Genomic DNA, 19865 nt, shown 5'->3' with positions numbered 1-19865 from the left:
TAGTATTATTATAGTATTATATTATATTATTATATTATTATTATATTATTATATTAATGTTGTATTATATAGATTAAAAATATCATTAGTTGCATCAGAAAATTCGATAGGAGGAAACAAAGAAAACGAGAGTCATGTCTAGGGTGCTGCAGTGGAGATACGTGGACATACCGCACTGTGATAGTAAATATTAATACTGCTGCTAATTAACCAACCCGCATAAACCAAATTATGCGTACTATATTACATCCGACCTTGGTTTGGATTCCCGACGTCAAGCTTAGTTTTCCTCGCTCTTGTTGACAATGTACAAGGCGTGTAAGATACCTGGGAACCAGATACAGATGCACAAGAACAAGTTGACCCAGAAGGTCTTGTTGGCGCCCTCGAGGGAGTAGACGGCGATAGGTGGGAAGATCAAGGCAAGGATGTAGAGAAGGAACTTGGACATATTTGTGTGTTCGGGGTTTGTTTGGTTGCAAAGAGAAGGAGCACAAGAGGGAAGAAGAGAGAAGAAAGGAGAAAGCCCGAACAAACTACTGCATGGGTTTTGCAACAATCACAAGGTTTCACCGCCAGCAGAGGGGGACAAGCACATGTTTAAATAGTTTTGAAGAGGGGCAGCGGGCCTTACGGAACACAAGTGCTCCGAGTGCTGCATCTGCACATTTGTAAATACGGTGACCGGAAGCAGCTGACCAGGGGACGCCGGAATAGCAACAGCGTGGCTGACAGCACGCCATCTCGACTACGGGGTGCACCCGCCTTCCGAAACATCCCTCGACCAATTTGTTCAGCCAACTACTCGTTCCGAGCCAAGGCGATCGGCAATGACCTCGGAGCTGCAGCCCAGGGCCTTCCACTATATCCGCGTCCCAGCTCCGCAACCCGCTCCGCAACCCGCTCCTGTTTCCATTACCATCACCGATGGTGTGAGAAGACACTTGTGAACCCGGAGCACGTTTCTGACTGTGCGCTGTGTCACGGCAACCCATTTTGGCCCGGCCCCGGTGCCTCCTGGTGCTGCTGTTGTCCGGCTCTTGGCTGTCACCTGTCGTATGTCTACTGGCGTTCCCCCCCGGGCTGTCAAAAAAGAAGGCACGAGACGAGCTATTTCCGGCTGGCCCGGAACGCCGCCGTGCGTCCGCCGTGCATCGGCACGCAGCAAGGACGCCCGCGGGCCCCCACGGAAAACGGCCAACGGCAGAGACAGTGGCCGGACACGGGCCCCGTCCGGAAACAGTGCGGGCAGTGCGGGCTTTTTTGTTGTCAGGAGAAGACGGCACGGAAACGGAAGCAAAAAAAAAAGAGGGCCGGCACGTGACTGCGGTCGATCGACCGGCGGCTCAGCGATCGGCGGACCAGGCCATAGCCAGTTGGCAGACCAGGCCACAGAGAGACCTGGCAAAACCTGCGTGCGTTCCCGGGTCACGGCGCAGCGTCTGAGCGCCATCCGCCGCCACCACCCGCGTGTAACCGCGTGCTTACGTAACACAGCGGCATCGGGCATCGTTTACTTTTTTAACCTCTGGGGCTTTGCGGGTGCCCCAGAAACTACACCGCCAGCTGTTTGGGGACAACAGCTCTGGAGACGCACGCCCTACAGCGAACACGCAAGTAGCAACGTTGCCGTGTTGGTGAGATGCCTCGTTTTTGCAATGCTGAAGGACAAACGGAACCCCCGTGTCTTCAGGAACGAGAGAAGGGTGAAAAACGGCGTCGCGTTTACTCCTTCTCCCACAAGCAGGGCAAATAAATTGACGTGAAAATTAGGAACAAGATCCAGGTCTGGCCAGGGCCCACTGGCCAGGGCCAGAGTCGGGACACTGCACCGATGACGTTTCTGCTGGCGACCGTTGCTACTTTGTCGAGGGATTTATTGCAAGCAGAAAGCTGCCTGACCGCAAAATTCAGCCCCCGCACACGGTAAACTAGAACTGCAGAGTAAATCCAGGTCCGCCGCTATGCAAAAGGCACGTTCAGCGCCAGCACCGGCGGCACACCCCCGCGAAGAGGCACAGGAGCAGCACCGTACGTCATCGAGCAGGGCTCGCTCGAGGGCTTTTTCCAGCACAAGGCATCTGCCACGGGCCAGGGCACACGCCGCTGGGTTGCGCGGAGAGCCAGCGTTTTCGCTGGCAAGCAGCCGCAGTTGGTGAGCTTTGCCATGTCCTGGGTACATGGCGATTTCCCAAACGGGCAATAGAACATGTTGAGCACGACAAATTGGCGGCCAGGGTGCTGCGGTACCACTGTACAGAGCAATTGTGCTGGCGACCGGTGCCAATTTCAAGTCATCTTTGCTCCCCGGTGGGTGTTTTCGTGTCCCCCCGACCGCTAGTACTCGTAGTAGTCTCCAAATTGCACAACTTGGCACGCTTTGGCGGAGCCTGTATTTAAGCTGATCGCTTTATCCCCCGTTTCAGTTTTCCGTTCCCACCCTCAGACAACATGCCATGCGTAGATCGTAGTATTTATCCCTCTTTTTCAACCACATCCCACCACCAGCACCTTTTCCAACCATCCCAGCTTCCAGTTCCTCTCAAGAATGGCTTCCACTCTTCAGTCCACCAGCTACTCCAAGGAGAAGTACGCTAGCAGTCTCCAGTCAGACACAATCCTGGAGGGCACCAAAGAATGCGAGGCCCAGGTTGCGTTTGATTTGGCTGAGGCCGTGCCCGGCGGCAGACACAAAAAGGTCGAGCCCGGTGTTGCGCTTCCGCCTCTTTTCAGAACCATGTCGCATGAGGTCGACTATTCCAAGAAGGGGAACTTGACCGACCCAAAAGTCAAGTTCGCCAATGTCACCTACCACTGCGAAGACCCACACTGGATTGCAGAGAGCTTCCACTCCAACCTCCAGACAGGTCTCAACGTGCAGGAGCACCAAGCCGCTGTGAAAAAATACGGTGAAAACGTCCAAAGTCCTCCACCAAAGAATATCGCCAAGAAGCTGTTCATGTACTTCTTTGGGGGTTTCGGTGCCTTGCTTCTTGTCGCTGGTATTTTGTGCTGCATCTGTTGGAAACCTTTGGGCGAACCAGCCCCAGCCGTTGCCAACTTGGCCTTGGGAATTATTCTTTTCGTTGTCTTCTTCCTGCAGGCAATCTTCAACTTTCTTCAAGACTACTCCTCATCTAACGTCATGAAATCCATCAATAATTTGATCCCAGCCGAATGCTCTGTCTTCCGTGATGGTTCTCTCAAAATCGTCGAGGCCAAAGAATTGGTTCCAGGTGACATTCTCAGTCTCACTGCCGGATCCAAACTTCCTGCAGACGTCAGAATCTTTGAATGCTCGAGTGACTTATCGTTGGATCGTGCTATCTTGACCGGTGAGGCTGTTCCTCTCCAAGCTACCGCCAAAAACGATTCCAAAGACTCAAACTATTTGGAAAGTAGCCGTATCGGTTTACAGGGTACTTTCATTGTCAGTGGCTCAGGTAAAGGTATCGTTGTTGCCACTGGTGATAACACTGTTTTCGGCTCCATTGCTAAGATGACTTCGGAGCCAAAGAAAGGTTTGACCCCAATCCAAAAGGAGATCTTTAGGTTCGTGGCTATTACTGCTTCAATCATCGTCTTTCTTGGTGTTTTGGTCATTATCTTGTGGGCAGCGTGGATTCGCCGCAGCTACCCAAACTGGATTCCTGTTGCTACTTTGATTGTTGACATCGTGTCTGTTGCAGTTGCCTTCATCCCAGAAGGTCTTCCAATTGCTTTGACCACGTGTCTTGTCATCACTGCATCTCAAATGAAAAAAAATAAAATCTTGTGCAAGAGTTTATCAACCGTTGAATCTTTGGGCTCAATCAGTGTCTTATGCTTCGATAAAACTGGTACTATCACCAAAAACAATATGTCTGTCACTAATATCTCCAGAGGTGTGAAGGAATTGAATGTTCAAGAGTTGGGTGACGAAGAAGATTCCGGATCCACCGCCACTAACCACTTCCTTACCATCTCCACCTTGTGTAACGACACTGCCATTACCGTTTCAGGTGATCTGACAGGTAACGCAACTGATAAGGCTATCTACAAATTTTCAACAAATGTTCAATCTAAGTCTGAGCTAGAAAGCAAGTGGAATACTGTTTTCGAACTTGCATTTAACTCCAAGGATAAATATATGGCAAAGCTTGTTGAACCTGTCGATAAATCTACCAATTCAGCCTTTGCTCAAGTTGGAATCACAGAAGAAATCGATTCTGAACATTCTGGTTTGTTGTTGGTTAAAAGTGCCCCAGATATCATCCTAGAAAAATGTAAGTATGTTATGACACCAAGTGACGAAGGTACCGATTCAGTAGTCGAGGAAATCAGCTATGAGCTCGAGTCGCAAATTGTTGAGATCAAAAATAGATGGTCTGCTCAAGGTAAAAGAGTAATTTTGCTTGCTTCCATGGTTCTTGATAAGCATGATTTAAACTTTGACGACGGTGCTAATACTAGAGAATTCATTCAAGCAGAAATTGCAAACGGTAACTTATGCTTAGTTGGTTTAATTGGAATTCAAGATCCCCCACGTAAAAACATAGACAAGGTTATTGACAAATTGAGAGATGCTGGTATCAAGATTGCCATGATTACCGGTGATTTTGAGTTGACTGGTTTGGAAATTGCAAGACAGGTTAACATTGTTACTAAGCAAGTCGACAAGTATAGTGACCTTGTTGACTTCAACGAGGACTCCTACATCAGCCATGAAGATGAAGAAGAAGCCGATTACATTTTGATCAACAAAAAGGAGCGTGTTAGAGTGATAAATCGTGCATTGAGTCTAACAGGTAACGACATAGATGCTTTGAGTGAGTTTCAATGGAGAAATGTTGTTCGTTATGCCGAATTGGTTTGTACTCGTACCACTCCTGAACATAAGTTATTGATCATAAAGCAATTCCAAAAATATGGTGCTATTATCGGTATGACTGGTGATGGTATCAACGACTCTCCCTCTTTGAAGCAAGCTGATGTTGGTATTTCTTTGATCGATGCCTCGGATATTGCCAAGGAAGCTTCTGATTTGATTCTCATGAACGACGATGAAGATGAAGAAGATGCTTTGTTCAATTCGATCATTGAAGCTTTGAAATATGGTCGTTTAGTTTTCGAAAATTTGCGCAAAACTATTGCCTATTTGTTGCCAGCTGGTACATTTGCCGAACTTTGGCCTGTGCTGTTGAACATCATTTTCGGTGTGCCACAGATGCTTTCTTCATTCAATATGATCATTATTTGTTGTTTAACGGATTGTGTTGGTGCGATTTTCCTTGCCTACGAACCAAGTGAAAGCAACTTGCTCAAAAAGAAGCCAAGAAGCGTCAGCGGCGAGAGGTTGGTCGATTACAAGCTTTTCTTACATTCCTACTTCACCATCGGTACCTTCTATGCTTTCACCAGTTTCTTGGTTGCCTTCATCAACTTGCAACGTCATGGTTTTAAATTCTCAGTGTTTGATTTAAGTTATGGCTCTTACAGCAACTTACCAAACGTCAACGAGTATATTAACATGAGCTCTTCCATCTACTTCGTCAACTTGGTTATCATGCAATTCTTCAACTTGATGGCCATGCGGACAAGATACTTGAGTTTTTTCCAGCTTGATCTTTTGAAGGATAACCGGTTCATATACTTTACTGTTCCATTTGGGTTGGCAGTGACCTTCATCATCAACTACATCCCAGCCATCCAAAATGCATTGGGTACCAACCAAGTTCCTGTTGAATACTACTTCATTGCCCTTGGTTTTGGCTTGATCGTCTTTTCTTACGATGAATTCCGTAAAGGCATGGTCAGAAGATATCCAAAAGGGTTCTTTGCTAGAATTGCTTGGTAACAGCAGCAATTGTCATTTTTCTGTTTTAGCTTTGTTGTAACATATAGATTAGATTAGACTCCTCGATAGTTAATAGACGATGGAACCTAAACTTTACTCATAGCTCTTGGAAAGGCTATTGATAATTTTTAATTATCAGTATCAAATATGCGCACGTGACTTAGCGAATGCGCCACAGTTTTTGGTTTACATCCAATCTCAGACTCCGTATTTTCTATGACTGCAGCATGAAATTTGAAAAAAAATATTTTGTGATACTTGTTCCGGTTTTTGAACCCCGAGGTTGAAGTCCTGTGATCATTGAAACATTTCTATATATACATAACTTGAATCTTAATTCTAGGATTTTTGTTGTCAGTGGTAGAAACAGATAAGCTTAGATTTGTCTAGCTACGGACTTCTTTAAATAACTATGAAAATTCTTGCACAACTAAACACGGCCGATGAGGCTATACTATTGATAGATAGCTCTAACTCCGTATCCAAAAATCTGCTTAACAAACTTGCACTGACCTTGAACTCAGATCCTCATCAAGTTATATTAATTAATGCATCAATTGAAAAGGATGCTATCGTGAAAAACCTTTCATTGTTGGATCCATCATTACTTTCGAAGTTGACAATCCTCAATCGAACGTTTCATCTTGAGGACTTGTTGACCTTGGGTAGATCTAAAGTGAAAAATGTTATAGATAGAGTCTTCGTATTATCGATGCCAGAAGACTTGACCACCCAAATCTACGAGTCCTGCGTAGAGAACAGAATTCCAATCAATACTTTCAATTCTGCTAAATACTCGACTTTTACCCTATTGTCAACATACAACAACCAAAACTTACAGATAGGTATAACCACAAATCTACAAGGCTGCAAAATGTCTTCTAGGTTGAAACGGGAAGTGATCAAGGCAATACCACCAAACATCAACGATATCATCGAAAACGTGTCTAATGTAAGAAAGTTGATAAACTCAAATGAGAGCCTGGATAAGAAAGAAAAGCTGAAGTGGCTATCACAGATTATCGATTATTATCCTCTCAACGAATTGGGGAAGATATCAATAGACAAGCTCAACGATGACTTGAACCAAATAGATTTCAAGAACAGTCATGAGAATAATGATGTCTTGAAGTCACGAGGAAAAATTTCTTTGGTAGGTTCTGGCCCCGGTTCGATTGCAAACTTGACAATAGGCGCTCTTAATGCAATCCATGAGGCAGACTTGATTTTGGCTGATAAACTAGTGCCCCAAGAGATCTTGGATTTGATACCGAAAAATGTGGAAGTCTTCATTGCTCGGAAGTTTCCTGGCAATGCAGAGAATGCACAGGAAGAGCTCTTGAGAATTGGTCTGGAGTCAGTTCAAAAAGGTTTGAACGTGGTAAGATTGAAGCAGGGAGATCCATATATTTTTGGAAGAGGTGGGGAAGAATACCTATTTTTCCAGAAACACGGCTACAAGGTCGAAGTACTATGTGGCTTATCCAGCGCATTTGTTGCATGCGTTAACGCAGGAATACCGACAACTCATAGAGGTGTTGCGGATCAGGTAATGATATGTACTGGGGTTGGCAGACATGGCAAGATTCCGGACAATTTACCAATATTTGAGGAGAAAAGAACTGTTATTTTCCTCATGAGTATCAAGAGGATAGTTGACATTTTGCCGATATTAATGGGAGAAAAGAGGTGGCCTGCGAAGCTACCCGTTGCCATTGTGGAAAGAGCCAGCTGCGGTGATGAAAGAGTCATTAGAACGAGATTGGCCAATTTGGTGGATGTCTGCAACAAGACAGAGAGCAGACCTCCGGGATTGATTGTGACAGGCTGGGCGTGCGATGTCTACACCAAGCTTGGCGAGGAAGAAGATTTCAGGGTCATAGAAACAGGGTTATCCGTCGAGGAGAACGTCGACCTTGAGAAAATTGTTACGCTTCTTAAATAAGACTTGTTTAGGCTCAACAGAAAGGAACAGATAGTGAGAGATTACGTAGTACACTGAATCGGGAAATCATATGACATTTTTTTCCATGAAATTTTTATTTTTTTTCGAGGCCTGTGAAATACGACAGTTCTGCACAGCTTGGGTTGATGTTATGTTCAATCTTTGTCACGGGTAGACGCCAGTCGGGCCGCGGGCAGAACACCATTCCTCCCACTGTATACAAAACATCAAAATGAGCAAGAGAAAGCTTGGATTGGGCAAGGTGAGAGCTAAAAAACAAAAGCTGGATCTCGAGGAGAAGAAGGATAACGGTGCGACCGGGAATGCAGAGAAACCAGGAGACGGAGAGGGGGGAGAAGGGGGCTCGAACACCAACGAGGAGCTGCTCACCGTCGAGCTTGCAAACGAGGTGAACCCAGACGACCCGCTTTCGCAGCTCTGCGGGCTCTGGAAGACATGGAAGGACGGAGAGAGGAACAACGAGTTGATTTTGAACGGGATCATCAACGAGTGCGACCGGATCTTGAGGAACACGGTTGAGAACGGCGGCACGGAGGCCGTGACGCTGAACGACCACTTCTACAGCATCTACGGGCAGGCGATGTGCGACCTCTCGAAGTTCAAGCCCGACGTTGAGGTCAAGGCCTGGATCGACAATTCGCTCGAGCGGATCGACGAGGGCTGCGACAGGTACGGCGCAGACAACATCCGGCTCATGTTTGCGAGGTCCTACATCCTGCTCAACCGAATCGCGATCCAGTACATTGCGCAGATGAACGTGGACTCGAAGAAGGAGGAGTTCCCGGGACTGAAGAAGGCCTTCGACGAGTTCATCGACACGTGGAACGCGGCTGTTGCCGAGAGCGAGAAGCAGAAGGACTCCTCGCTGTTCAGAGAGGCCTGGGTTCTCGAGATCCTCAACATCTTCGACGACCTGCTGGATATTGTGGACAAGTTCGGCACGCAGATGAGCGAGGTGGTTGACAGCGACAGCGACAGCGACGACGACGACGACGCCGGCGAAGCCCGAGAGCCCGCTGCCGCCGACGCGCTCCACACCGCCGAGTTCGAGATCTCCGAGGACCATCCGCTGCACGCGATCCAGAACGACGACGCCTACAACGTCTTCTGGCGCGACAGCATGCTCAAATTCCGCGACCTCATGGACGCCGACGCCGACGCCGACGCCAAGCTCAGGCGCAGCGTCCACGACAAGCTCGGCCAGAGCTTCTTGATGCAGGCCGAGGAGCCCATTGCCTTCTACAACAGCTTCCAGTACGACACCGACGACACCGCCCACGACGCGGATGACGCCACCGCCCACGCCGCCGCCGCCGCCCGCGCCGCCGCCGAGGACCTCGTGTCCCACGCCGTCCACCACCTGCGCCAGACCCACGACGACCACGACCCGAAGACGTGGGTCAACCTCGCCGAGGCCCTCATCACCTATGGCAACCTCCTCGACCTCGACGGCCCCGACCAGAACGCCGCCTACGCCGAGGCCGAGCGCCTGCTCCGCCGCGCCAACAACGCCTGCCACGGCCGTTACCAGGACATTCTCGACAGTCTCGTCCCGCAGCCCTGACCGTGTGTACCTTGTATGTATTTATATACCTCTTCTTGCTGCTGCAGCTACAAAAATAGCCCCACGTCTCGCAGACAACCCGGCGCCACAACACCGCGTGCTGTCGCACCCACGCGCCCGTTGTCCGCCGTCTCTGCGCCGGATCCGGCAAAACGTCAACACAGTGCCCCGCGTGTTGCCCCGCGCGGACTGCCTCATACGGCCAGGCGTCAACAACGCGCTGGGCCGCCCGGAATGTGGCCAGAGGGATCGACCACCGTTGCCCTGTTGGGCTGTTATTGCGCAGCAGCCGGCGGTGTAGCACAGGGCTTCACAGCAAGCTAATGTACGGGGATAATGGGCGGCACGTTTAGCCGATGCGAGAGAGCAAGTATACGGTGGCGGGGAGGGCTCGGAGAGGGCTGGGACCGCGGTGCGCGGTGGCACGGAAAGGGTAGAGGCACAGCAATGGACGGAAAGAGTAAGAGAAGCAGTGGCGAAATGATTCTTTGTGATCGGTCTGTTTTGACACAGCGCAAAGGCTAAGTGGAAGCGGAAATTATTATTTGACGGCCGGGGACATTGTGCTAATTCTTCGATAGCTCGTTTTGTTCTGTTCTATCTTCGACGAGGAGCACCGACTAGTTTAGGTTGCTGTACTCTCTCTGCTGTGTTGTTCCTCCCGGAAGCGGCCATATTGTGATTGCTGAGCTGTCGCAGATCTGTTTCACTTACCCCTGCCTCGCACACCCACCCTCCGACCGGCTGCCGCTCTGTCGTCTCTCTCCCCTCTCGGACACAAGAGTCGGCCCTCCTTCTTCTGCTCCTGTGTGCTCTGCCCCCACGCACTCACGCTGTCCCCGTCTGCACGCATCGGCACCAGGTGGACCAGCATACCGCAGCATCCGCATCGCCATTCCTGGCATCGCCCCGGCACTAGGCACTAGCACCAGCATCTGCACCACGGCCCTCACCCCTCTCCCCCCGACCAAACACCTGTCCAGCGTCTTCCGGAACCGCCCGTTGCCAACTATTAGGTTATTTGGCACAGCACCCACCACCACGGGCCCAGCATCTGAAAAAGCATCCGAGCTGTTCTCACCCACCCGCCATGATGGACATAGACTCCCCCTCCTCTCGTCCGGACAACATATCCTCGCTGGGAGAATCGCCCAGCTTCACCGCGTCCTTGAGGTCGAACTCTTTCGGCCTGAACCTAACAAACAACCTCAAAAGACCCTTGCTCCACAAAAAAGCTGCAACCCAGATCCACAATGGATGCTTCAACAACGACTTCACCTTCTCCACGTACAACAAGGAGAATTCCTTCCCCAGCGCCAGTAGCACGAGCTCCGTATCCGCTTCCGCCACCACCACCTCCACCAACCCACTATACAAGTCCTTTGCATTCAACGGCAACCCGGTCATCTCGAAAAAGTCGTCGGTCAAGAAGCAGATGAAAAAGAAGTCCTCTTCCAACCTCTTCAGATCCAGTCAGAACGCACTCTGCCATGGCCACACTCTAAATCACAGCCACAACCACAGCCATGGCCACAACCGCAGTAACAGCGTGTCCCACCGACACACAAAGTCCAATTCCTCGATATCGTCCAGTTCGATATTCAAGAACCTGTCGACAAAACCCAGTATTGATTCTATCTTCAACTTCTCACAAGAAACACAGCCCCTCAACCCCAGTAGCAAGCCTATATTCAGCCAATCAAACAACACTTTCATAGTGTCTCCAGCCTCTAACCTCTCAACGCCGAATGGCAGTGAAAACGACTCTTACTATTCGAGTGATGATAATGTTTCCGATGATGAGGACCATAACATAGTATTGGCAGACGAGTCGTTCGACAATGACGAGTCCGACTCCTCCAACCTGGATTTCGGTTCCCCACTACAGAAGAAGCAGCCCAACAGAACTGAGCTTCTCTCAAACATTACACATTTCAAACTACAGCGTCACCAGTCTTTGATGCAATTCGGAGTGAGCGGCAAAAACACAAACCATCCTCTGAACAACCAAAACTACAAGTTTGACACCGACCAGTTGGCCTCCAATATAAATGGACTTTCTGTCAACAGTGATGATGATGATTCCATCTACGGAAACTCAATGTTGCACGATGTGCCTTTTGAGTTCAGCAGCAATGAATACGGAAAAATACCAAGAATCACCGTTGACCAATTCAAGAAAATTCTTCATGAGTACAAAGGAAAATCAAATGCCGTCAATGGTAAGTTCTGCAAGCATTTCGACCGATTGATTATTGTTGATTGCAGATTCAAATTTGAATTTAAAGGTGGTCATATTGATGGTGCAATTAACATTTCTTCATTTACAGAACTAGAAAATGTATTCTTCACAGATGAGATTTTGCAGAAAACTCCTTTGGAATTCAACAAAGAAGAGAGAACACTACTTATTTTTCACTGTGAATTCTCATCCCACAGAGGTCCGATGAAAGCAGATCAGTTGCGATATTTTGATAGAAGCATTTGTGGCGATTTCTATCCTAACCTATACTATCCAGATATGGTAGTTTTGGAAGGAGGCTATAAAGATTACTATGAGTCGGAGAAAAGCTTACACAAATCTTTAAGTTATATTGAAATGGACAATCCACTATTCAAGGATGAAAGAGAGAGAAATTTGACTCTATTGAGAAGAGAATCAAGTTTGAGTAGAAAAAATTCTCGAAATTCCTCCAGTGTTAGTTTGAGCAGAAAGACATCTCACAGCTCTATCAAAAGTATAAATTCTTCTTCCATCCTAGATTTCTCGTCGGTAAATAAGGTGGAATTCAATCAAACATTAAAACCAAGACCAAGTAAACGCTTCCTGCCGAACGCAAATTCTAGCTCAACTCAAAGTCTCCTTCTTAACAACAGTAACGGCAGCACTAGTACTTTTAGTAGTGATTGCCACAAGCTGGAAATACCAAAGCCTCAAGAACAGAACGACGAGCCTTATACATCATCATCATCCACTCCGACTGAATATGGCTTATTCGGTGGGTTTGGAAATCATAAAATTGATTTGGATCATTTGGTCGATGAAGATGATGACGACTTCGAAACTGATAGCATTCAAATATTTGAGGATCAAGGAGATAGTTTGAAAAATACGCTGCGAACGTCGAGATTACCATATGGTGGAAATGAAGGCTTTAAAGTTCCACTTCCAAGGCCCAAGTTTAATAGAAGAGGCAGCCTACACCTAAGAAGCAATACCGTCTCATCATTTTCGTTCTCCAATCACTCTGGATTCAAAAGTGTACCATTGTTAAGCACACCGGAGAAAGCTGAAGCCAAGTTTGCCAACAATGTTTTTTTCAGACATAACAATAATTCAAGTGTTTACAGTGTCCAAGAAGGAAACGAAAACGATAGTCCAAACAACACAGAATACAAATCTATCTATTCCAACAAGCATAACGAAAAACATTATGATACTCCTATAAAGGCTAAACAATAGAGGCAACAAACAAAACTCAGATCAGACTCCTTCAAAGTACCGCTTTACTTTCCTTTTTTTAATTTCCAAACTTATTTCTTCTTCTTCTTCTTTGAACGACGCCTGTTTTAATAGAATCCGTTTCATCATCTTTCTATATTTGGAAAAACATTATATAATTTTTCTAGTAGGTGTCTAATAGATGTCTAATCAAACGTCTAATTTTATAAAACTGAAACAAGCTTAATTATAATCATGACGACTTAGCTGGATATCGTAAAAACCGCTCACGGCATTCTCTTCCGCCACTACTTGGAACGGGCCCGAATCTGTTCAACGGCCAAAGGATCCATACCGCTTTGGCAACAACCATCCCTGTCGATACCGGTCCGTATGTATTTGAGTCAATCGAATGGATGTTATCTCCCTCCACCCATATATGATTTAAGGGAATCAATGCTTTGGACCGCGTGTCTGGATACCTGGGTATAATCAAGTCAGAGGCCAAGCCCTTTATCCTTTTGGTGTAGATCTGGTTCGGGTTGATTGGACTTTTCAAGAACACCACGTCGTTCACATTCAAATTTTCCAACTTTTTAACATTAAATTTCCAAAGTAGCACCCTATCTTTGGAGGTCGAGAAGTCTGGGTTAAACGTCGGTTTCATGGATATTCCGTCAATCACTCCTATATACGACACATGCTCAGATATAACGTAAAACACAGGAACCCATGAGAGAAACGTGACTGTTCGTTTCAACGAATAGGATAATACAGGGTAGTCCGTTCTGAATGTTCGGAAAAAGGACCTCAATGAGTTCATGCGTGGACTTGTCTTTGTGTGTTCAGACAGTTCTACTCGCTGTCTATGCCTTCTGTCAAGCCGGCGCCGATTCTGTTTACAACCTAACATCAACTGAAATACCGGTTTGATGTCACTAAAGATCGCACGCTACATTATGAGGCAGAAACGAGAAAATCAAAAATGTGTACAATCTTAATCTCCTCCGACATTTGACTTCTTACGTCTTAGGGAGAAACAAGCAGTGTGTATTTCAGGCAGAAATGATAGGACTTTTTCATTCCAGAAAGTGGTGCCACGTAATGTCTGCTTGCAACTGTCTGCAAGAAAGGTGTCAACCATTGTAGCAGCGCTCCGATCCTGTGATGTCTCAGATATGGACTGAATCAGGATCGGCACGTTCTGGTCGGGGATTCGGCACAGCGTCTACAAAGTCCACACTTAATCTTTCTCAATGTACATACTCCCGTAATATACGGTGTAACCTAATTAAGTGGGCAGGTCGAAAGAAGGTGACATGTGTGCAACCGAAATATAAAGAATACAGACCGTAAGGGTAAAAACCGCCTCAATCTTTCATAGACTATATGCTCACCACCCAGAGCCACTAACAAACAAAGTGACTATTGCTTGCAGACGCTGCCACCAAGTAAGGCCCTGCGTAACATCTGCACCATGTGGCAGCCAGTTATTGCCGCTAGAACAATCACTTCAAGCACCCAGCACATGAAGCCGCCACACTGCACAGAAGGGACATCCATATTATCACACCACAACTGCCTCCACCTTCATGAGCAGGGCAGATATTTTAGCGGGTCAGTGTATATGCCAACACGACGTCTTGGTATAGTGGCTCTCAAGCAGGAGGAGCCCCAATGTATGGTCCGAGTGGGCCCTATATTCTCGCTGACCGGCAAAATAATCCGTCAGTCGGTTGGAAAGACCGAGATCTATGATTACAAATCCTCATGAGGTGGTTCATCCTGCTTTTCTGTGATTCTTTGCCCGTCTAAACCCGTGTCTGTTCTCCTACAAGAAACGCTGTTGTTCATTGACACATCCAAGCATACAAGTACAATGTCACAAGTTTTTGAAACAGTTTACAACGTCCCCCTTACATGTCAATCGTGCGTCGATTCGGTGAGTAAGGAGCTGTTGAAAAATGAAGGAATCACGAATGTGAAATGTGATCTTGCCACTCAGACTGTGTCGGTGGAAGGATCAACCCCGCCTTCTCAGATTATTGAGTCCATTCAGAACACGGGACGAGACGCCATTGTAAGAGGTACGGGGAAACCAAATTCTGCTGCTGTGTGTATTTTGGAAGACTTTACAAAGGAAGTATCAGATTTGTCAGGACAGCAGGACAGAGACGTTTACGGGCTAGCCAGGTTGATTTCGACTAAGGTGGACGAGATGTTTGTTGACCTGACTCTCACTGGAATGAAACCGAATGGGGAGTACTACGCCAGTATAAGAAGCAGTGGAGATCTGAGCCGTGGCCCGCTGAGCACGGGCAAGTCCATCTTCACGTTGCCCAAGGTCTCCTGCGATGAGACGGGCAAGTGCCAGCAGTACGTCTCGGTTCCTTTTGGAATTGACAGCCTGATTGGAAGAGCGGTGACCGTCAGTCCTAACAGCACTAAAGTTTTCATGGATTCGATGACCGGCGTGATTGCCCGAAGTGCCGGAGCCTGGGAGAATGACAAGTACGTGTGTTCGTGCACAGGTAAGAACATCTGGCAGGAGCGGGAGAAGGCCAAGGACCGTGGAATCAACTAGGCACAAGCTGAGACGGACAAGAGCAATACCTCTTTGCGCATGTGCATATTTATGTATCTTTATTAGTCAGAATTACCCTACTAACCGTATTTAAATGTACATACTGAATAGTGGTTAAGCTCAATTACAAATTCTCACCCTTGAAGGCGTTCTTCTTACGGCCCTTTGCCTTTTCGGCCTCAAGCTTATCCATTTTCTCGATCAACTCTTCGTCGGAGATCTGCTTCTGGCGGCTCTGTTTTCCCTTCTTTGTTTTCCCTTTCTCTTTTTCAAGCTTGTTGTTTCCCGAAGACATCATTCCCTTCAACTCTTCACTGAAGTGGTCGTCGCCGAACATGCCGCTGTTCTGCTTGGCTTCTCCACCCTTTACAACCCACGCCTCATTAGCTTCGTCCTCTACGGAACCTTTGGCCCCTCCTTGCTTAGCCTGTGCCTTGGCTTGTCCGTTGGCTTTGCCATTGGCCTTGCCATTTGCAGCCTTCTTTGATGCTGCTTTGGCTGGCGCCTTGCCCACACCTTTGCCCTGAGCATTTGCCTTAGGCTTTGTGTTAGCCATATCTTTCTCTGTTTCTACTGCGTCCGCCAGCTGCAGCTCGCCGTCTTCGGAATCCAGAACGTCTATCTCGTCAACCTCTACGTCAATGGCGTTTGCATCGCTGATCTGGGTGTTATCGTTCACATCTACTATCGTCTGATCGATGAGGTTCTGTTCTTTGCTGTCTGGGAATCCTACCTCGAGTTCATAGTCGAGTCCCTCCGGGTGCTTCGAGTTCCTCAACGCGGTAAAGAAGATCACAGCAAAAATAGAAAAGAACGTCACATATGCTATGAGCTTTCTGGCTGGCGTGGAGAAAAGTCTGTTGACAAACGTGTCGTTTTCCTCAATGTAGCTTGAGTATTTGGATTGCTTCTTTTTGCCCTTTTTCGTGGGCTTCATGGAATAAGGAATATCATATTTGGACATCCTGGTGTGCGTTAGTGGCTTCACAATAACCCCCGAGAGCTCTCTTTCCCCAGGCACACCCCCGTATTCACAACCGTTTCTTCTTCCACTAGGAAGATTCCAGAAAACAAGATACCGTCACGGTGTGAGAGTCTTTCGCCGCTTCAACACGCCACGGAGCGAGGGCCACTGGGCTATCTATCTATATAATGCGCACAATGTCCGGATCCTTCTACTCTTTATACTACTCTTCTACGGGGTGCTCCATAGAGGGATAGAATTAATCCTGGATAACCAACCACCAACGACAGTATAAGTACACAATTATAATGGATCCATTTTTACAACAGCTACTTGCGTACCAACAGGCACAGGCGCAGACAAAGGCCCAGGCCCAGCGCCCACCGAAGTATCCGCAATATCCGGGGTACTTCAGCTACGGGAGTCCGAACGATGAACCCTATGGCCCTAGTGGTTATGGCAGCTTCCCTGGGAGGTACCATCCATCAAGAAATTACAGAGGTTACGATGTACCAGCTGCATCGTTTTATCCGCAGCCTTCCTATTTCAAAGCTCCAACGGCATACTATGACAATGGGGAAGAGGAAGAATATGATTCGGAGGACGCTGACGGCGGAGTCGGTGCTGATGATGGAGAACTTAGTGGAGCTTCTACCGTTCCAGCTGCCTTTACCAACTTTGGTTTAGGTGGTGACATTGGAGAAGATGAAGATGACAATGAGGATCAGGAAGAGGAGGCGAATGGCGACGATGGTAGCAACGTCCCTGGCTACCAATTTGCCGGCATCCCACTTAAGGGTGCTTCAGGGTATCCACGGAATGTGATTTATTTTACTAGACCGAATGCAAGGCCAAAGACCAAAGTTGTCCCTTCTTCCGAGTACTCCGGATTTCCTTTAACAGGAGCTGGCACCTCTATTCCAACCCAGTCTTCCTTTGATCCATCTGCCTTTGCTGCAAAAAATAAACGTCAAAGACAACAGAAACAACCAATGTACATTATGGACAGATACGGGAATTTGTATCCATACCAGCCACCAACTGCGGCCGAAAGTTATCCAAGCGAAAGAAAAGACATCGATGCTAATCAGTTGATCAGGATGTTGTTAGGCGCAGGTGATCATAAGGGTGAAGATGATACTTCGGATAGGCAGCCAGAAACAGATATAGTGAAAAATACCCCTGGCGGACAAGAAAATGAGCAGCAACGTGACCTTGAGGCTGCTGCTTTATCCAAGGCCATTAATGACGAACTGGAAGCAGAAGTCAAACTAGCCAACAAAAAAGCAGAGGTAGAACAACAGAACAGCGGTACCGAAACGGTTAGCTCGAAGCAGCCTACCGCTGTTGAGGAAACTCCACTTACTAGAGAAGGTTTGGCTGATATTTTGAGCCAATTGGCGAAGAGCGAAGAGGCACAGTCATCGGTTCCACCTCCAATTGCAGATGCTGGCAGCATTCCTGCACCAAATGTGATTCCTATGCCTCAGAAACTGAGGAGAAGATCCACCGCTCCTTCCTTGAATGTACATAAGGCCGACAAGAGTGCAGATGAAGCATCCGCACTAAACGCAAACAAGAAGCCGACTGTTGTTGCTGATGTCAAGGTATCTGCTCCTCAATTGAAGAAGAAAAATCTACCATTTTCTCCTCCACTAAATGTGTACGAATTCAAAAGCAAATACATTGTTGTCATTTCATTGCCTGGAGTGAGCAAGGAATTTGTTGAAATCGACTATCACCCAACAAGCAACGAATTGATCATCAAAGGTGAAGCGAAGAATAAGTATTTGAGTGACGATGACGAGGCTGCCAATGCTTTTGTTTTAAAGTTAAGTGAACAGAGATTTGGTAGTTTCGAGAGAATTGTAAAACTTCCTGCTTATCCTGGTATCGAGGATACCCAGATCAAGGCGAAGTTTATCAACGGTTTACTGGAGATCAAACTACCTAAAGTGGACGAGTCGAAACTGCAGAAGGAGGCCAAGAAGATTGTGTTGGAGGATGTTCCAGACGAGGAATTGGAAAGAGAGAGCGGCAAGGGGTACATTTGATGTCTATATAGTTATGTTAAAATCATTTTTTTAGCCAAGTCGCCGAACTAATGTGGTTATTTAATAATACGACAGTTGGCTTCTCAGTCTCGTAATGCACTTTCCGGGATTACTATTCAGTTCAAAGCTGTGTCATGTCATTCTTATGTCATGAGCAACGTACACATTACATACTGTCGAAAAGAGGTATTTAGTTGTAGGTGGAGACGATAGAGTCGAACAACTCATTTTTCTCCTTTAAATCGCTAACATAGGATGATGCAGGGTAGTCTTTTTCTATCTGCGCCAATAACTCTTCACGCTCGACAGTGTTGGAGGTTATAGAGCTTAGAGCGATCTTGTTGATGAGCAAGGAATAGTTCCAGGAAGACAAGGCGTCAGCGGAAGGAAGTGTTTTCAGTTTTTCAATCACCTCTAGAGCTTCTGGGACGTTACCTAGCTTCAAATGGCAGGCCAAGAGGTTGATTGCGTTTTTCGCTGAGTCCGTGTTTGCGCTTGAGGATAGCTCGTCAAAGAAGTAGTATGAGTTTTTAGGGTTTGCTAACGAGTCATCTGAGTTTGGTGTAGTTGGGGCGGACAAGCCTAACCAAGCGATGGCAAAGGCCAAGATGAGAGAGTCTGAGTAGTGGTTTTTCAAGCCGATGATTGTGCTTGGGTCGATTTCTTTGTTGCCTGAGGCGAAGTTTGCGAAGAGCAAATGTATGTAGGATTCCAAGTCGAGGTCTGGGGAGGAAGCGGACAATTTTTGGTCGGACTTGATGATGCCCTTGTAAACCAACGCAAGGGACGGGGTGGAGTCGTCGACGGAGTCGAGAAGATCATTGTCGATGGAGTTCAACTTCTTGAAATCGATGAAGGAATTGAGCACCTTGACGTCGGTGAGCAAGACCTGGGTTGTTTTGGTGTCGATGAGGTTGTTCTCGTTGTTGGAGATGACTCTCTTCTCGAGGGCAGCAAGGAACTCGGCGGCCTCCTTGTAGTTTTCAAGAAGGAGCAGGGAGCGGATCTTGTAGAAGTGGGCCTCGATGTCGTACAAGACGTTGGAGAAGTCGAATTCCGTGTCAAGATCCAAGGCGACGATCTCAGCGTACTTGCCTGAGTAGTACTGCTGGATGACTGTGTAGAGCTCCTTTTCTGGCGTGAGGTACATGCTTGGCTTGCTGTGGAGACAATTGTCCTGGGATGGCTTGCCTGAGGCCAACACGAGAGAAGGAATACCGGTACCAGGAGAGCCCTCTTGTGCTTTGCCTGTATCTCCCGACAACAACAGCCTGGCGGCAGGCCCTGTTGCGCCTACGTGTTTTTTCTCTCCTATGTGGAGAAAAGCGCGACGAAAGTTTTCGATTACGTAAACCCTGTTAAGACTAAAAAATAGAGGAAAAAAATATACAATAAACTATTATAACGCTGATAGAAAGAAAGGAAGATGAAACGGATATCGGGTGGGGAAGACAA

The 19865-nt window shown here is 47.2% G+C and overlaps 10 protein-coding genes across 10 annotated transcripts; 6 read left to right on the top strand and 4 right to left on the bottom strand.

The window, feature by feature from the left end:
* Window positions 1-280: 280 nt before the first annotated feature.
* Window positions 281-451, bottom strand: PICMEDRAFT_37177 (hypothetical protein; the record flags this gene model as incomplete). Its single annotated transcript, XM_019163064.1, has 1 exon — window positions 281-451. One exon carries the CDS (start codon window positions 449-451, stop codon window positions 281-283), a length of 171 nt encoding a protein of 56 aa, XP_019015621.1.
* A 2097-nt stretch (window positions 452-2548) lies between these two features.
* PICMEDRAFT_74739 (hypothetical protein) lies at window positions 2549-5836 on the top strand (the record flags this gene model as incomplete). Its single annotated transcript, XM_019164855.1, has 1 exon — window positions 2549-5836. One exon carries the CDS (start codon window positions 2549-2551, stop codon window positions 5834-5836), a length of 3288 nt encoding a protein of 1095 aa, XP_019015620.1.
* Window positions 5837-6488: 652 nt separating this feature from the next.
* Window positions 6489-7775, top strand: PICMEDRAFT_22794 (hypothetical protein; the record flags this gene model as incomplete). The annotated part of the gene is made up of 1 exon (XM_019162278.1): window positions 6489-7775. A coding segment is annotated over one exon (1287 nt), but the record flags the coding sequence as incomplete, so codon positions are not given.
* Window positions 7776-8013: 238 nt separating this feature from the next.
* Window positions 8014-9366, top strand: PICMEDRAFT_37096 (hypothetical protein; the record flags this gene model as incomplete). The annotated part of the gene is made up of 1 exon (XM_019163059.1): window positions 8014-9366. The coding sequence occupies one exon, from the start codon at window positions 8014-8016 to the stop codon at window positions 9364-9366; it is 1353 nt and encodes a 450-aa protein (XP_019015618.1).
* Window positions 9367-10456: 1090 nt separating this feature from the next.
* Window positions 10457-12829, top strand: PICMEDRAFT_13693 (hypothetical protein; the record flags this gene model as incomplete). The annotated part of the gene is made up of 1 exon (XM_019160098.1): window positions 10457-12829. One exon carries the CDS (start codon window positions 10457-10459, stop codon window positions 12827-12829), a length of 2373 nt encoding a protein of 790 aa, XP_019015617.1.
* A 232-nt stretch (window positions 12830-13061) lies between these two features.
* PICMEDRAFT_37275 (hypothetical protein) lies at window positions 13062-13631 on the bottom strand (the record flags this gene model as incomplete). The annotated part of the gene is made up of 1 exon (XM_019163070.1): window positions 13062-13631. One exon carries the CDS (start codon window positions 13629-13631, stop codon window positions 13062-13064), a length of 570 nt encoding a protein of 189 aa, XP_019015616.1.
* A 1056-nt stretch (window positions 13632-14687) lies between these two features.
* On the top strand, window positions 14688-15392 carry PICMEDRAFT_74734 (hypothetical protein; the record flags this gene model as incomplete). The annotated part of the gene is made up of 1 exon (XM_019164854.1): window positions 14688-15392. One exon carries the CDS (start codon window positions 14688-14690, stop codon window positions 15390-15392), a length of 705 nt encoding a protein of 234 aa, XP_019015615.1.
* Window positions 15393-15516: 124 nt separating this feature from the next.
* Window positions 15517-16356, bottom strand: PICMEDRAFT_74733 (hypothetical protein; the record flags this gene model as incomplete). The annotated part of the gene is made up of 1 exon (XM_019164853.1): window positions 15517-16356. The coding sequence occupies one exon, from the start codon at window positions 16354-16356 to the stop codon at window positions 15517-15519; it is 840 nt and encodes a 279-aa protein (XP_019015614.1).
* A 308-nt stretch (window positions 16357-16664) lies between these two features.
* On the top strand, window positions 16665-18410 carry PICMEDRAFT_60607 (hypothetical protein; the record flags this gene model as incomplete). The annotated part of the gene is made up of 1 exon (XM_019163448.1): window positions 16665-18410. The coding sequence occupies one exon, from the start codon at window positions 16665-16667 to the stop codon at window positions 18408-18410; it is 1746 nt and encodes a 581-aa protein (XP_019015613.1).
* A 190-nt stretch (window positions 18411-18600) lies between these two features.
* PICMEDRAFT_74731 (hypothetical protein) lies at window positions 18601-19560 on the bottom strand (the record flags this gene model as incomplete). Its single annotated transcript, XM_019164852.1, has 1 exon — window positions 18601-19560. One exon carries the CDS (start codon window positions 19558-19560, stop codon window positions 18601-18603), a length of 960 nt encoding a protein of 319 aa, XP_019015612.1.
* Window positions 19561-19865: the final 305 nt, after the last annotated feature.

This window comes from Pichia membranifaciens (genome assembly GCF_001661235.1).
Source record: "Pichia membranifaciens NRRL Y-2026 unplaced genomic scaffold PICMEscaffold_7, whole genome shotgun sequence".
In the NCBI taxonomy this organism is placed as follows: domain Eukaryota; kingdom Fungi; phylum Ascomycota; class Pichiomycetes; order Pichiales; family Pichiaceae; genus Pichia; species Pichia membranifaciens.
The sequence above is the reverse complement of the archived record's forward strand: the minus strand, read 5'-3'. Positions and strand labels throughout refer to the sequence as shown.